This window comes from Antedon bifida, chromosome 10, assembly GCF_963402885.1.
Source record: "Antedon bifida chromosome 10, ecAntBifi1.1, whole genome shotgun sequence".
NCBI lineage: Eukaryota > Metazoa > Echinodermata > Crinoidea > Comatulida > Antedonidae > Antedon > Antedon bifida.
In genome coordinates this window covers 13,641,333-13,658,061 of record NC_136235.1, presented here as the reverse complement: position 1 = coordinate 13,658,061, position 16,729 = coordinate 13,641,333, and the positions used below count along the sequence as shown (strand labels likewise).

Sequence of the window (16,729 nt, the reverse complement as noted above, 5' to 3'; positions counted from 1 at the left end):
AACACATGAACTCTTAACTAAATACATTAAAAAATCACTGAAATGATAGAGCAGAGATGTTCATGTTTCCAACAAAATAATAATTAAAACTTAAATTACAAGGAAAAACTAGACATGAAACTCGTCACTTTGACGAGTTAGTTATCCGCACCACGACAAACGCCACGTGCACGTCATACGTTGGAATATTGCACACAGATAAAGATTATGGCATTATGACAAGAACTGAAGAATATGACATGCTGTTAGTGCTGAATTTTGTGTCATATAGTATATACATGCAAACAGTATAAGCTGTATACATATTACATACAGTGTAGAATAGGTGAAATTACGGGACCCGCCATTTATTCCAATTTTTAACATGGCGACGGTATCAAAATGAAACACTTAGATAGCAATTTCAGAAGGAAATTATCTCAGGAACAACATATTAACGTGTAGAAGAAATTTGAATACGTAAAATATAGATGCGCACCCTTTTAAATGTGATGAACTATTACGCAAAATATGAAAATACGACTTTTTTTATTCAACTGGCCATATGATGACGTCACAACATCCGATTGGCAAAATGTTTACATGAATTCGTATCTACAATCCAATAGCTTCCAGAAAACGTTTTAATCGTGATTATCACATTTTATTCTTACGAGCTATTACAGATTAAAATTTACTGTAAAGATGAAATTAATGACCCACGTAATTAAAATTTTTAGGCATGATGACGTCATAAAAATTAAAATATTTTTATCTCATGCTAAAGAAAGTTGATTGACCTACACAATATATAAATGTAGGAGAAAAAGGAATACAGATAAGCGCGATGCGCTCCATTGAATGTGATGAGCAATAACGAAAGAGACAAAAATCCTATATTTTACATTCGTGTGGCCATACGATGACGTCACAATGTTTTTTTAGCCTTATTGATGCATGATCCGATATCTACAACTCATCAACTTCTAGATTTTGTAATAAAAATAAACGGTTAACGGTTTACTTTAGAAACTATGACTGTTTAAAAAAAGACATAATTTTGACGATTTTTTAAGCTTTTTCATAAAAAACGCGCACGAATTGTCTAATTCAACGTGTTCGTATGGCGTTATTTAAACTGGAAAAGGTCTAAATTGTTTTCAAAATCACTGGGAAAGGCTTGAAAAATATAATTCAAGAGAAAAAAACATGTTTTTAACGCTATGTGCGCACCGCGCGCATAAAAAATTGCGCGCCCGTGGGAATTTTTGACATGCTCAAAATGACAAGAAACGCGTAAAAAGTTGATTAGAAATTAATTTTGCGCATTTTGAAATTTTAAATGCGCGTGCGCGCGTAACTTCTTGTCAAACATGCCATTTTTAATCCGTAGAAAGTTTGCCCCTGATATGACTTAAATTTTGTCAAAGTGTCAATACTAAATGACTTTTGGTTTTTAATCTATGATCAATCATTGAAATTCATAAAATTGCGCATAAGTCACGTTGCGCAACTATGACGTCATTCAAAAATAGGAGGTGCACAACTTCACGTAAATGCCCATATGTTGTCAAAGTTATGAAATGTTATGTTTACATATTTTAGAGGAACACGACTCACAAAAAGGAAGGAAGGAAAGAAGAATAATACAGAAAACTAGATTTGAACTCGTCACTTTGACGAGTTCGGGTTATCCGCGCAAACGCAACATGCACATACTTAACTATATGAACCTCGACAATTATTATGCCATCCTATGACATGAAATAAATGAGTTTACAGTGCTGAATTGTACCTATTATGTAGCATACACCATATTACAGTATTTTACAGAATAAACTGTATATGTTATATACAGTGTAGCATAGACAAAATTACGAGACCCATCTTTTAAATCCAATTTTTAACACGATGACGTCATCAAATTGACATATAAAGATAACAATTTTAGAAGATAATTATCTAAAAATTTACATTAAAACAAATTTGAAGAATTTTGGGCACGTAAAAGTGAGATGCGCTCTCGTTTAAACGCAATGAACTTTTACGCAAGAGATGAAAATATGACTTTTTGAATTCAACTGGCCATATGATGACGTCACAACATCTGATTGGCAAAATATTCACATCAATTCGTATCTACAATCCAATAGCTTCCAGAAAACGTTTTAATCATGATTATCACTTTTTATTCTGACGAGCTATAACAGATTGAAATTTACTGTAAAGATGAAAATAAGTGACCCACGTTATTTACGTTTTTAGACATGATGACGTCATAAGAATTAAAATATTTTTAATTCATGCGAAAGATAGTTGATTAACGTAGACAATATTAAAATTTCGGGGGAAATGGAATACGTATAACCTAGAAGCGCTTTGTTGAATTTGATGAGCAATAACGAAAGAGTAAAAAATCCTATATTTTACATTCGTGTGGCCATACGATGACGTCATAACATCCGAGTGGTAAAGGTTCTGCATGAATTCATATCTACAACATATCTGCTTACATATTAAATTAAAAAAATTGGGGGTCGTGGATGATCCTGAGGAGCTATAATAGATTAAAAATAGGCTTAATTTTGACAATTTGTTGTCACTTTTGCAACTAAAACGCGCGCAAATGGTCTAAATCAACGTGTTCGTATGACGTCATTTTAATTTGAAATGATGTAAATCTTTTTTAAAATGACTAAGAAAGGCTGTAAAATCATAATTCAAGAAAAAAACACATGATTTTCATGCTCCGTGCGCACCTTACGCGTAATTTTTTTTCGCGCGCGTGGGAATTTTTGACATGTTTAAAATGTCATGATCAGCGTAGAAAGTTGATTAGAAATTAATTTTGCGCATTTTTAAATTTTAAATGCGCGTGCGCGCGTAACTTCTTGTGAAACATGTCATTTTTAATCCATAGAAAGTTTGCCCTTGATATGACTTAAATTTTCACCAAGTGTCAATACAAAATGACTTTTGGTTTATAATCTATGACCAAACATTGAAATTCATAAAATCGCGCGTAACTTACGCTACGCGACTCTAACGTCATATAACGAAGTTTCCTGCACATCTACAGCTACAGATCAATCTTATGACAAAGTTATACAATCTTATGTTGACAAGGGTGAGAGATATGCGTGCAACAAAATTCCGGGAAAGAAAGAAGAACAAAGATGATGAAAAAAAAAGATATTTACAATCACATGGGTTATCCTGCAACTAAGTTGCGGATAACCAACTAGATTTGAACTCGTCACTTTGACGAGTTCGGGTTATCCGCGCAAACGCAACATGCACATACTTTAAACTATATGAACCTCGACAATTGTTATGCCATCCTATGACATGAAATAAATATGTTTACAGTGCTGAATTGTACCTATTTTGTAGCATACATCATATTACAGTATTTACAGAATACACTGTATATGTTATATACAGTGTAGCATAGACGGAATTACGAGACCCATCTTTTAAATCCAATTATTAACACGATGACATCATCAAATTAACATATAAAATAACAATTTTAGAAGATAATTATCTAATTAATTACATTAATACAAATTTGAAAAAATTTTGGGCACGTAAAAGTGAGATGCGCTCTCGTTTAAACGCAATGAACTTTTACGCAAGAGATGAAAATATGACTTTTTGAATTCAACTGGCCTTATGACGTCGTCATGACATCTGATTGGTAAAATATTCACATGAATTCGTATCTACAATCCAATAGCTTTCAGAAAACGTTTTAATCATGATTATCACTTTTTATTCTGACGAGCTATAACAGATTGAAATTTACTGTAAAGATGAAATTAAGTGACCCACGTTATTTACATTTTTAGACATGATTAAAATATTTTTAACTCATACAAAAGATAGTTGATTGACCTAGACAGTATTAAAATATCGGAGGAAATGGAATACGTATAAGCGAGATGCGCTCTATTTAATGTGATGAGCAATAACAAAAGAGTAAAAAATCCTATATTTTACATTCGTGTGGCCATACGATGACGTCATAACATCCGAGGGGTAAAGATTCTGCATGAATTCATATCTACAACATATCTGCTTACATATTAAATTAAAAAAATTGGGGGTCATGGATGATCCTGAAGAGCTATAATAGATTCAAAATAGACATAATTTTGACAATATTTTGTCACTTTTTCAACTAAAATGCGCGCAAATGGTCTAAATCAACGTGTTCGTATGACGTCATTTTAATTTGAAATGATGTAAATCTTTTTTAAATTGACTAAGAAAGGCTGTAAAATCATAATTCAAGAAAAAAACACATGATTTTCATGCTCCGTGCGCACCTTACGCGTAATTTTTTTCGCGTGCGTGTGAATTTTTGACATGCTCAAAATGTCATGATCAGCGTAGAAAGTTGATTAGAAATTAATTTTGCGCATTTTTAATTTTTAAATGCGCGTGCGCGCGTAACTTTTTGTGAAACATGTCACTTTTAATCCATAGAAAGTTTGCCCTTAATTTAACTTAAATTTTCACCAAGTGTCAATATAAAATGACTTTTGGTTTATAATCTATGACCAATCATTGAAATTCATAAAATCGCGCGTAACTTACGCTGCGCGACTCTAAAGTCATATAACGAAGTTTCTTGCACATCTACAGCTACAGGTCAATCTTATGACAAAGTTATACAATCTTATGTTAACAAGGATGAGAGATATGCGACGCACAAAAATCCGGGAAAGAAAGAAGAATAAAGATGAAGAAAAAAGATATTTACAATAACAAGGGTTATCCGCAACTTACTAGTTGCGGATAACCAAAAAATATTGATCTCATACAATTACAAGGAGTTATCCGCTTGGTATACCAAGCGGATAACTAAAAATTAACTGTTTAGTCGTAACAGATCTTAATCTAATATAAAGATTGAACATCCCCATTCCCCAAGCTGCTCTACTTCATTAGGTAGAGAAATAACTGTTGATCCTGAAACATAATACAGTTATTATCGATAGTTGAGTTTGACAATTCCAGATATTATTATAATTCATTAATACATGTTCAAGCTTGTCCAACTCTTCCAATCTTGTGTTTGTAAGAGCAGGACAGATAAACAGAAAGTGTTTTATAGTTTCCTCTTGATTAATGTTACAAAGTGTACAAAAACCATTAGTTTCTTCAGATCATCTAAATTCTCTGCTATCCAATGCTAACGTGTTCGAGCGAAGTTTAAATTTTAGGGATACCACTTCAAAACATAACTTATCTAATAAATATTCTTCTATTTTTATTGTGTCCTTAAATATCTTACTAGCAACTTACTAGCAACATTCATTAGTATGAAATATTACTTTTATTTTGTTCATTAAAACTGCAAAATGGTCTATTCAAAGTCCGATTTTAAAAATCTTTATTTTTCATGATTTTGAGGGACAATACATCTTTAAAATTGGCAATAACAGACTTGATATAAGCAATCAATCTATTACCTTTCTTTAGAACACTTTCAAATTGTTGGTGTACGTGATCATTTAAATTTGTTGAAATATTGTATTTATATGAATAATGATTTTTAAAAATATGGTAGATAGTCGGTACCTCAACAATTCCGTGAATTGAAACACACATTTTATTCCAAAGCTTAAAAATATGATTAATTTGCCCTTATAAGATAATACTATAGACTATAAACATAACATGTTATGTGAATTCGTATTAAATCTTAAATTTACAGTCATATTATTCTACTGTTATACTGTATATCCTATTTCCTATAGAATAACTTTACGTATTCCTACTCGACGTGCGAGGCGCCCTTGAAATTGCTGCTGTGCTCGAAACAACACAGTGCTGTAGTTAGTTACCGTGGCATGGGTACTGTAGTAACTTAAAATTAAAACTACTAGCTAGCTTTGCTGTGTAAAATACCATTTCTTTGAATTGGAATACTTGTGTTAAGGAATATCGATCGAAGGTTATTTTACATAAAGATGCTCAAACATGAATGTTTGTACGCATTGCACGCGATCCATGATGAACAAAGAGGTGTTGTCGAAATGTATCATTAAAATTACCTGCTGCTGTGCCTAGCTAGGCCAAGGCCTATCATCATCTGACATTAGGAATTGCAAGTTCGAGAGGAGTTTAATATTGGGACCGCGGTGGTTGAAGAAGCGGACAAGAGAGGCTTTTGTCTAAACAAGACAAGATTTATTGTTTGAAAATGAGAGGCATTTGGTTTTGAAATTCAGCATCAGTCTAGGCCTAGACTAAACACACCATTATTTTTTTTAACTATAAAAAGGGATTTTACGTAAAAGCGTAATTTAAATACAGCAAGTTTTTTGTAATAACGAAAAACCAACAATATAATTTATAAATTATGAAATATAAATGTGAACACTGTGGAGATAAGTTTGAGTACATTGATTTGAAGGTGCATTTAGGAATTCATCTGACATGGACTGAAGAGTTGAAATGTGAACATGGGATGACATTTAAAGAAAGTGGGAGTCTGAAAAGCCATTTGAGAATACACACAGGAGAGACACCCTATGAATGTGAACATTGTGGGAAGAAATTTAAAAGAAGTGGGCATTTGAAAAGACATTTGACAATACACACAGAAGAGACACCATATGAATGTAAATATTGTGGAAAGCAATTTAAGCAAAATGGAAATTTGAGAAGTCATTTGAGAATACACACAGATACACCATATGAATGTAAACATTGTGGAAAGAAATTTAAAGAAAGTGGCTCTTTAAAAAGTCATTTGAGAATACACAAAGGAGAGACACCATATGAATGTGAACATTGTGGGAAGAAATTTAAAGGATATGGGTTTTTGAAAAAACATTTGAGAATACACACAGGAGAGACACCCTATGAATGTGAACATTGTGAGAAGAAATTTAATGAAAGTGGATCTTTGACCAATCATTTGAAAATACACACAAGAGAGACACGATATAAATGTGAACATTGTGGGAAGAAATTTAAATCAAGTGAGCATTTGAAAAGACATTTGAGAATACACACAGGGGAGACACCCTATGAATGTGAACAATGTAAGAAGAAATTTAAAACAAGTGATCATTTGAAAAGACATTTGAGAATACACACAGGAGAGACACCATATGAATGTGAACATTGTGGGAAGAAATTTACTGAAAATAATTCTTTGAAAAATCATTTAAGAATACACACAGGAGAAACACCTTATGAATGTGAACATTGTGGGAAAAAATTTAAAGAAAGTGGGTCCTTGAAAAAACATTTGAGAATACACACAAGAGAGACACCCTATGAATGTGAACATTGTGGGAAGAAATTTAAAAGAAGTGATCATTTGAAAATTCATTTGAGAAAACACACAGGAGAGACACCATATGAATGTGAACACTGTGGGAAAACATTTAAACAAAGTGGGTCTTTGAAAATTCATTTGAGAATACACACAGAAGAGACACAACAATTATGAATGTGAACATTGTGGGAGAAAATTTAAAGAAAGTGGGTCCTTGAAAAAACATTTGAGAATACACACAGGAGAGACACCCCATGAATGTGAACATTGTGGGAAGAATTTTAAAAGAAGTGATCATTTGAAAATTCATTTGCGAAAACACACAGGAGAGACACCATATGAATGTGAACATTGTGGGAAGAAATTTACTGAAAATAATTCTTTGAAAAATCATTTAAGATTACACACAGGAGAAACACCTTATGAATGTGAACATTGTGGGAACAAATTTAAAGAAAGTGGGTCTTTGAAAAGTTATTTGAGAATACACACAGGAGAGACACCCTATGAATGTGAACATTGTGGGAAGAAATTTAAAGAACGTGGATCTTTGAAAAAACATTTGCGAATATACACAGGACACCATACTGTAATATGAATGTGAAGATTGTGGAATGAAATTTAAAGTATAATGAACATTTGAAAAAAAACATTTGAGAATACACACAGGAGAGACACCCTATGAATGTGGACATTGTGGGAAGAAATTTAAAGAACGTGGATCTTTGAGAAGTCTTTTGAGAATACACACACAACACCATAATATGAATGTGAACATTGTGGAAAGAAATTTAAGCATAATGAGTGTTTAAAAAAAAAACATTTGAGAATACACACACACGCAATGTTCACATTCATATGGTGTCTCTCCTGTGTGTATTTTCAAATGTTTTTTTAAAAACCCATATCCTTTAAATTTCTTCCCACAATGTTCACATTCATAAGGTGTCTCTCCTGTGTGTATTCTCAAATGACTTTTTAAAGAGCCACTTTCTTTAAATTTCTTTCCACAATGTTTACATTCATATGGTGTATCTGTGTGTATTCTCAAATGACTTCTCAAATTCCCATTTTGCTTAAATTTTTTTCCACAATATTTGAGAATATACACAGGAGAGACACCTTATGAATGTGAACATTGTGGGAAGAAATTGAATGAAAATGGATCTTTGAAAATTCATTTGCGAAAACACACAAGAGAGACACCATATGAATGTGAACATTGTGGGAAAACATTTAAAGATGTATTGTCCCTTGAAACACAAAAAAATGAAGGTCAAAATATTCTAAATGTAAATTAGCCATATCAAAGTAATATTAAAGTTATTCACTTTAAGTCAAAAATTCAAGTCAAAAATTCATCCAAAAACAACAAGTTTACGTAATTAACAGGTAAATTGGTTTGATTACATTTCGTCTGGAAAATCGTCGCGAGCGAAAGTAAACAAAGATTTTAAACCACGAGTACGCATTATGCATATGCTAATTAGGATTGTTTACAACTCGTCACGGTTGAGAAGGTATTTTCACACAGATCATGAGGAAGTTTTATGATTATGCATACAGAGTAGCCAAACAAGCGCGTTTCATTATGGGATATGTTTTGGGTCAAAGTTATTTTTTTAAACAAAAAAACGTCTGTATTTCAGTTAAATGATTTTTTTTTCTGAAAAAGTTTTGGTGATAGTTAATAACTATTATGATACTTCAAAATGACCCACTTTTTTCGAAATCTTTTATTTTTTTTTTTTTTTAAATTAGTCAAAGGGAGAATACATATTTAAACAAAGTGGGTCTTTGAAAATTCATTTGAGAAAACACAAAGGAGAGACACGTAACAATTATGAATGTGAACATTGTGGAAAGAAATTTAAAGAACGTTGATCTTTGAAAAGTCATTTTCGAATACACACCGGAGAGACACCATATGAATGTGAATATTGTGGGAAAAAATGTAAAGAACGTGGATATACACGTACACGTACGTACAATGTATGAATGTCAAATTGTATCTTTCAGCTGTTCTTGTTATCAACCATGTTTCTTGTAAAAGTATACAAAACTCCTTTAAAAAAGCATGTGTAGCATTGATTATAAAAAAGTCTTGTGTAAAAAAAAATGTATACATGTTAAGATCTGTCTACACTATCACACTTTATGTGACAAAAAAATGTGATGTGCCCATATATGGACACGATGAGGTCCTGCCACTGCCATATTTGGGCACATCACTACCATATTTGGGCACATCACACTTTTTTAGTCGCGTGGACGCGACTCTATAGTTCACTATGTCGGTCGGTCTGTCTGTCGGTCTGTCGGTCCGGTATCACTATGCGTTTTATCGCTTTCTGACCTTATCTTGATATCAGTTTAATCTATCCAAGTCAATTTTTCACAGTATATTCCTTATGGCCAGGAATCGATGTGGTTATGTTTTCAGGGTGCGCAATAAAAAACTACGCGGTGTACGCACGATGTAACGAAATCACGTTTGTAATCATATCTTCACAACCATGAATCACAATTAAATAAAATTTGGTACTCATAAATTTCAGGGCATAAATAATCATATGACAATACAATTACGTGCGTAGCGCATGTAACGCATGCGTACGCGCGCTTAAAATTTTCAAAATTTATTTTCGATGAAATAAGAGTACGTTTCAGGCGCAGATATTTGCGCGCGCACTGCGCGTTAAATGTTATTGCGCACTCTTTTTGCCCGATTTCTGTTTTCTTGACTTACTTTTCAACTCGAAATTACGTTATACGAGCACGTCAAAAGTGACAGGCTACGCACGTGGAAATTAAAAAAATATAAATGTTTTTAAACATTTCAACATTTTTAAACATGTTCAGTAATTTCGGTCAGTTGTTTCTTCAAATATTAAATATTGAATAATTCGAATTTCCAAAATAATAATAATAATAATAATAATAATAATAATAATAATAATAATAATAATAATAATAATAGTAATAATAATATAGCAATTGCGGTCATAATTTGAGGGACGGATCGAGACAATTGTTGATGGAGTGACACACCAGCTGGCAATAGACGAAAATTATGCACAATATTGTTGTGAAATTTTTTAGAGATTCAGTAGAAGCCCCTCTTGTGGACACTTCTATTAAGGGGAATATAATGTTTTAAAGCCAACCCATATTTATAATTTGAGGGACTCCGATCGATCAATTGTTGTAACAGTGACACGTGTTTAGAAATACACCAGAGTCTCTTCTTTGGGAAACACCTATTATGGTAAATATAAGACTATAGCCAACAACTATTCAGTTTTTGGGTACCGAAAGGTGTCCCCCCCCTTATTATATATAGAAACCTACCCTAACATTAACATAATACAGTCTCGCTAAAACAATGTGTGCAGATGAACCCCTTAAAGTAAATTGTGTTTCTTTTTGTATACTTTAGAAGTATTTTGAATTCGCGATTTAGTATGCATAGGCCTATATTTCGTTTTCTTTTAGTAAATTGCATTGATACTTAACTTCAAACAGTGTGGTTCTCTACTTCTACTACCACGCGGCCCTCTGCGGCCCTCTCCCCGGCCCCCGATGTGGCGCGTGTGAAGCGCATACCGCGTGTGCGTTATCTAGCGCGCTCATGGTAACAATCTTCTGTTATAGTGACCAACCATGGAGATCAACCTCAGATACAAACCAAACTTGACTCGGTAAGTACTGCTTAAAAATATCTCTGTAAATATTTGATTTGTTATCATACAATATATACATTAATTATTTAATCATAGTTCACAATTAAAAGTATTAATTTAGATTATATAAACACACATTTCATTCCGAAAATTTTGCCACATCCTTAGGCAAACAGCGGAAAAGAAAATAAGGCCAAACTCTAGGCCATGAGGTATAACTCCCCATGCTCTAGGCCATGAGGTATAACTCCCCATGCTCTAGGCCTAGCCCTTGGACGTCGTGGTCCTCTTGCAGAGGTCTCTTTGTCTTTTGATATTAGGTAATAGTACTGTAGGCCTACTATAAATATTAACGAACAAATAAAATGTTTTCAATTCGTAATAAATTATATTTGTTTAATTACATTTCAGAAATATACTAATAATATTTTACGAATAGTTTACTTGAAAAACGGTAAGAACACTACATTTATTTTGAGTTCATTTAACCTTCGAAAACTTGACCAGTAGGACTATTGTTTATTGAACATTTTTTAAAAATTAAAGTATTTTTTATTTTGTGTTCTTTATAGATCATGCCCGGACGGATAACACGTCTATTTAAACGTAATCGTACTGTTACTAAAATAGGTCAAAAAAGGTTTGTACGCTGTATTATTATTTCATATGATATATATTATAAATATCTCAATAAATATCTCATTTCTATAGCGCTTTTTTTTTTTGACGAACACACATTCAAATGCGCTACACACAATAGATATTATATTTAATTGCTTTTCTCTTTTTATTATTAGGCACTCTATCTTCTCGAAGTTATTCGACAAATACTTCAAGTGTTGTTTCACTTTCGAAAGACATGAGAATGCCGAGAATGTTGACCATCAGCCAACTCCATCCAGTAAAGTCTGGATAAGACTTCCATCCCATGCCCGTGTGATTCTGTTGAAGATCATTTACGGTATTGCCATTGATCCTCTTCGACCAGATGCCATCACTTGCTCGGACCCAGAGATTGGTGTCAGGCTTCAGGAATACGCAAGAGCACTCCTTGTGCTGGAAAACAGTTGTGTTGAGGTCAATGATGCTGAAGCAGAGGTCATTGACAGTGACGTGGAATCAGAGTACATGGCAGCATTGAATCTCATCAGAAGTCTCTTTTCGATGGATAGGATTCATTGTTTACCAGCCTTGAAGGAAGCCTCTGATGTCAAAGGTCAATTTGCTGACACGGTGTCAAGACTTGGACTTGGTAGCATCCACTCAAGAGTTGTCCAGAAGACTCGTTTTAACTCTGGTGTCGACAACATATTGATGTCACCATTGTTCACCAGTTTAGCAACATGCTATCAAGGTCTTACTGGATTTTTTGGCATCACTGAATCTTTCAAATTAGTACTTGCTGGATTCAATTCAATGACCAAATCAATTGAGGTATCGTGCATTCTGTAAATTTTTAATTAATCTTTCAGTATTTATAATATATATGTATTGTCCAAAGAATGTTAGGTCGTTGAATATTAACATAAGTTTTATTTATTTTTGCAGCCTTGTAATGATGTTATTAGAGTGACTTCAAACCCTCTCATTGCACCAATGACACCGATTCAACTAGCTATTAAACCCATGGAAGCTGAGGTATATTATTATATACCCATAATTCATATTATATAAAATACAGATAGAACACCAGTACAGTAAGGGGACAACTTCGAGACCCAGAAATGTGTCCCTTTAATATGTCCCTAATTTGTGGTTGTAGTGACCATAGTATTGAAACACATTATATTGGCCATCTAATTGTTTCTATCTAAACGTCTCCCTTTATTAGAGCCGGAGTTTTACTGCAGTATTTGTGTACATCAGTATTCGACAATACAGTATTGTTAATACAACTTTTTCTTTCCTCCTAAAGGCACTTGCTCTAACAAAACAACCAGTATTGGCCACATCGTCTCAGCTTTTCAGTTCATTTGAAAAACAACCCGTCAAATTCACGTTGCCTTGTGAGCTCTTGAAGCTCGAAAAACTCTTGCCAAAGGACGTTCCAGAAATATCTATGGACAACTTGTACCCAGTGGTCACCATGAACAACCCGGTAATTGTCTTTTTAATTGTGTTACAATATTTCCAAAACAATCATTGCAAGATTATAACAGAGCGAATTTATTGTTATTTAATACACAAATATCTAAAAACTACCATAAAATAGATCAATATCATTCAAATTAAAAGTATTAAATTATTAGTAGTGGAGCTGTAGCTTGTGGTTAATGTCCTTGCATTCCAATTCCAAGGTTCAGTGTTCAATCCTGACCTAGTGCCAGGGTTGTAACTCATGACTTTTCAACTCTCAACACTCCCTAAGCCTCAAATGAAACTTAGAACTTATAAAATAGTTTATCCATCCTGTAATCGGCTTGTTAATCGCTGTTGGATGCGTATGAAATACAAATAAATTATGAGATAATCTATGAAAATTAATAATTTATAGATTAAACTTGGAAAGGGCACATATGGTGAAGTGTTCCTAAATCGGTTGAATCATCCTGATGGCCCTCTTGTTGCCGCCAAGTCCTGCTTCCTCTCAGAAAACAAAAAAGAGCAATTTATAGAAAAGTTTGAAATTGAGATTGAAGCTCGTGTCCTGAAGTTCCTGTCAAGAAGAAGCAGACTTTTCCCATACGTGTACGGAATCTGCAATGCCACTCCTGTCGAACTCAGAAGCAGGATCATTATGGAATACGTTGGACATCCAACACAGTATTTATCAGTCACGCTCCTTAAAGCCATCAAATACAAGAATCCTCGGCTTACTCTTCGCGATGGACTGCATCTTGCACTCGATATGGCAGAAGGCATTCATATACTGCAAAACCACGGCTTCATTCATAACGACATCGCCAGCAGGAATATGCTTCTTTACCACGATGGTAACCGCTGGTCGGTAAAGATCACAGACTTTGGTTCAATCTGCCATGTGGATGCTGCTTACGATTACTTTAAAATTAACGAAACTCTTGCAGAGGAACGCAAAGAACTCATGGCAGCTCATAGAGGATACGCACCAGAACTCTTTTATCCGAATTCACCGCCGACATTTAAATGTGACATTTATAGCCTCGGAAATGTGTTTCTGGACATGGGACTAAGTCTAAATATGGTACCTCTGTGTAAACTCGGCAGGAAGTGTACACGTATAATTCCAGAGCAAAGACCGACCATTTACTACCTTGTCGACAAGCTCAAGAAGAAAACCAAATCCCGTGTTTCTCAATGGTTTAATATCTGATTTGTTAAACTGATGCAGACTTCATTTACAACCTTACTATTGTGCAATGTTACAATTTAATTATACCAATTTATCAATCAATTTGAATGCAATAAATATATGATATATTTTTTAATGCCGTTTTTATGTTTACTTTTTATTTTAATTCCTTTTGTTTAATTATAGAAAAATATATATTTGAATGTGTCACTTTTTTGGTTTCAATATCCCGATTAAGGGACCGTATGACATTCTCGATATCCACATGGAGCAGAAACTATGGCGCGCCAAGTTGCAATTTATTACAATTTGAAATAAATATATGTTAGTTTTTAGTCGCGTGGACGCGACTCTATAGTTCATTATGTCGGTCGGTCGGTCTGTCGGTCTGTCTGTCGGTCCGGTATCACTATGCGTTTTATCGCTTTTCTGTACTTTTTGAATTGTTTTGATGTACAGAAAAGTTTTAAAGTACATTACTGAAAGTTAATTTTTTTCTGAGAGCACGCGACTTATGGCTGTTGGCCTTGTTATATTGTGGACAGAGCTTTACAGGAATAGGAATTTGCAGTAATGCAAATTAATAAATATTGCGTACTGTATCTATTAAATCAAAACAATTATTATCAAAGTATGTTTCATTGAACAAGTTTCTGCAGCATTTTGTTAAAAATCAAGATTGTTAACGTCATGGTCAAAAAGTTTTACCAATATTTCGTTTTTACTGTGATTCATTTTCACTGAACTTTTAAAAAAACTAAATAATCAAACATAACTGTGGAAATGAGAATCACCAGAACTTTCCGTGCTGATGGACACAAACCTAGGCCTAATATCATGATCTTGTAGGCTTTTCCCGCTGCTTCTTTAGGCTGTAAATATTCAAGAGAACGGAATCAATATGATACAGTTACCATGCAGTAGCTTATTGTTTACTATTGCTAAAAATTGGGTATTTGGAAACTCGGACTGGACAACCCCTAAAGCATGTCAGGAGAAGAGAGTCTATGGCAAGTAGTCTGGCTGTCAACGTAGGCATTTATCATTGAATAATGGTCAAATCATTCTTCATAAATGGTAAATAGTTTGGCGAATGGTGTGTATCAGGGAGGGATGGTTTGTGTGTATATAAATGAAGATTGTTTGATTAGTGAGTACTTTTGTCGGAAGGTTGTAGGAAATTAATTTGTTTACAGGAAGCTGGGGTATGTGGGTCTCTACCCCGGAATAGGCTCAGTACTATAGTTTGGTTTATATTTTTGTTCTATACATCAATAGGATGGACTTTGTTCTGAAATGAAAGTTGATTGCTTGATTTAATTCATTGAATAATAAGCTAAATCAGAAATAAACTGGATTCAATGACGATGCGCAATAAAAAATTATGTGGTCTACGTACGATTTAATGAAATCACGTTTGTAATCATATTATGGCACATATAGTGGCATCTATAATGCGTGCTGAAGGCGAAAAATGCGTTGGCAAGTATTTTTTTCACTTAAAAACGCATGAATGTATATATAAACATACGGACCACAATATTATGTTTTTTTTTATCTTGTGTAGTAGAATCGGGAGATTTTTTGGTTTATCCAAAATATCGGGAGAAATTGCATTTTAGCGGGAGAGCGGAAGTGATTTAAAATATCGAGAGACTCCCGCCATTATCAGGAGAGTCTGTCAAAAGATTGAGAAAATGTTATGAAATATGCTTAATTCTAAAATAATAGATCGTCACGGAATGCTCGGTGACCCCTATTTAAATTTTCATTCATTTTCCTAAAGTGTATGAATCATAGGTATGATTTATAATGAAATTAATAGAAAAAAACGTTGATACGTCATCATTAATTTCATCACTGTCTTTGATATTAAATGTAATTTCTTTACGAACAAACTATAACATTTTCAACCTATCTTCTTCAAAATGTTCATATATTTAAAGGTTATACTGTACTTTGACAGTGCATCAATTTTTTATTTTGTTATTTGTCGTCATAATAGAAATTAAGATTCCTTGCGGTATGTATAAATCTATTTGTATAAAAGTATTTACTATGCGGAAAAGTAAAAACACACACATTTAAAAGTCGCCTTTATATGCTCGAACCAAAGATATTTATTTATATATTTGAACAAATATGTAAAACAAGAAAAAAATATAACAATATATATATATATATATTGTTATATTTCCTCATCTTTATCGTTTCAAATTAATTAATTAAATTTCAGTATATCACCGGGCGGTTTAGAATTAATGTTCTTTGCCTACTGTGTTTAAATATATATATATATATATATATTTGAACTTACACCTTTATCGGTGGCACTCAATCAATGTCAATTGGTGCGTTCGTAAGTAAAGTTACAAACTCACAAACTTAACTAAACAAATATGTAAAACAAGAAAAATATGTATAAATAAATATGCATGAACTATTAACTAAATACATTAAGAAAGCTCTTGGAAACCCAAAAAATGTTAACTGATG

At 33.3% G+C, this 16,729-nt stretch overlaps 1 protein-coding gene across 1 annotated transcript; it reads left to right on the top strand.

Annotated features, from left to right (window-relative positions):
• Nucleotides 1-6,217: 6,217 nt before the first annotated feature.
• On the top strand, nt 6,218-8,996 carry LOC144853772 (uncharacterized). The gene is made up of 3 exons (XM_078711596.1): nt 6,218-7,397; nt 7,483-8,915; nt 8,955-8,996. Exons 1-2 carry the CDS (start codon nt 6,353-6,355, stop codon nt 7,875-7,877), a joined length of 1,440 nt encoding a protein of 479 aa, XP_078567722.1. The 5' UTR covers nt 6,218-6,352; the 3' UTR covers nt 7,878-8,915; nt 8,955-8,996.
• The last annotated feature ends 7,733 nt before the right edge of the window (nt 8,997-16,729 follow it).

What these genes read in the sequence shown, in the direction of transcription:
- LOC144853772 (XM_078711596.1), top strand. Translation starts at nt 6,353, where the DNA reads ATGAAATATAAATGTGAACACTGTGGAGATAAGTTTGAGTACATTGAT. An exon ending in TGGGAAAACATTTAAACAAA is followed by an intron (nt 7,398 to 7,482) that starts GTGGGTCTTTGA and finishes GAAAATTTAAAG; the next exon opens with AAAGTGGGTCCTTGAAAAAA.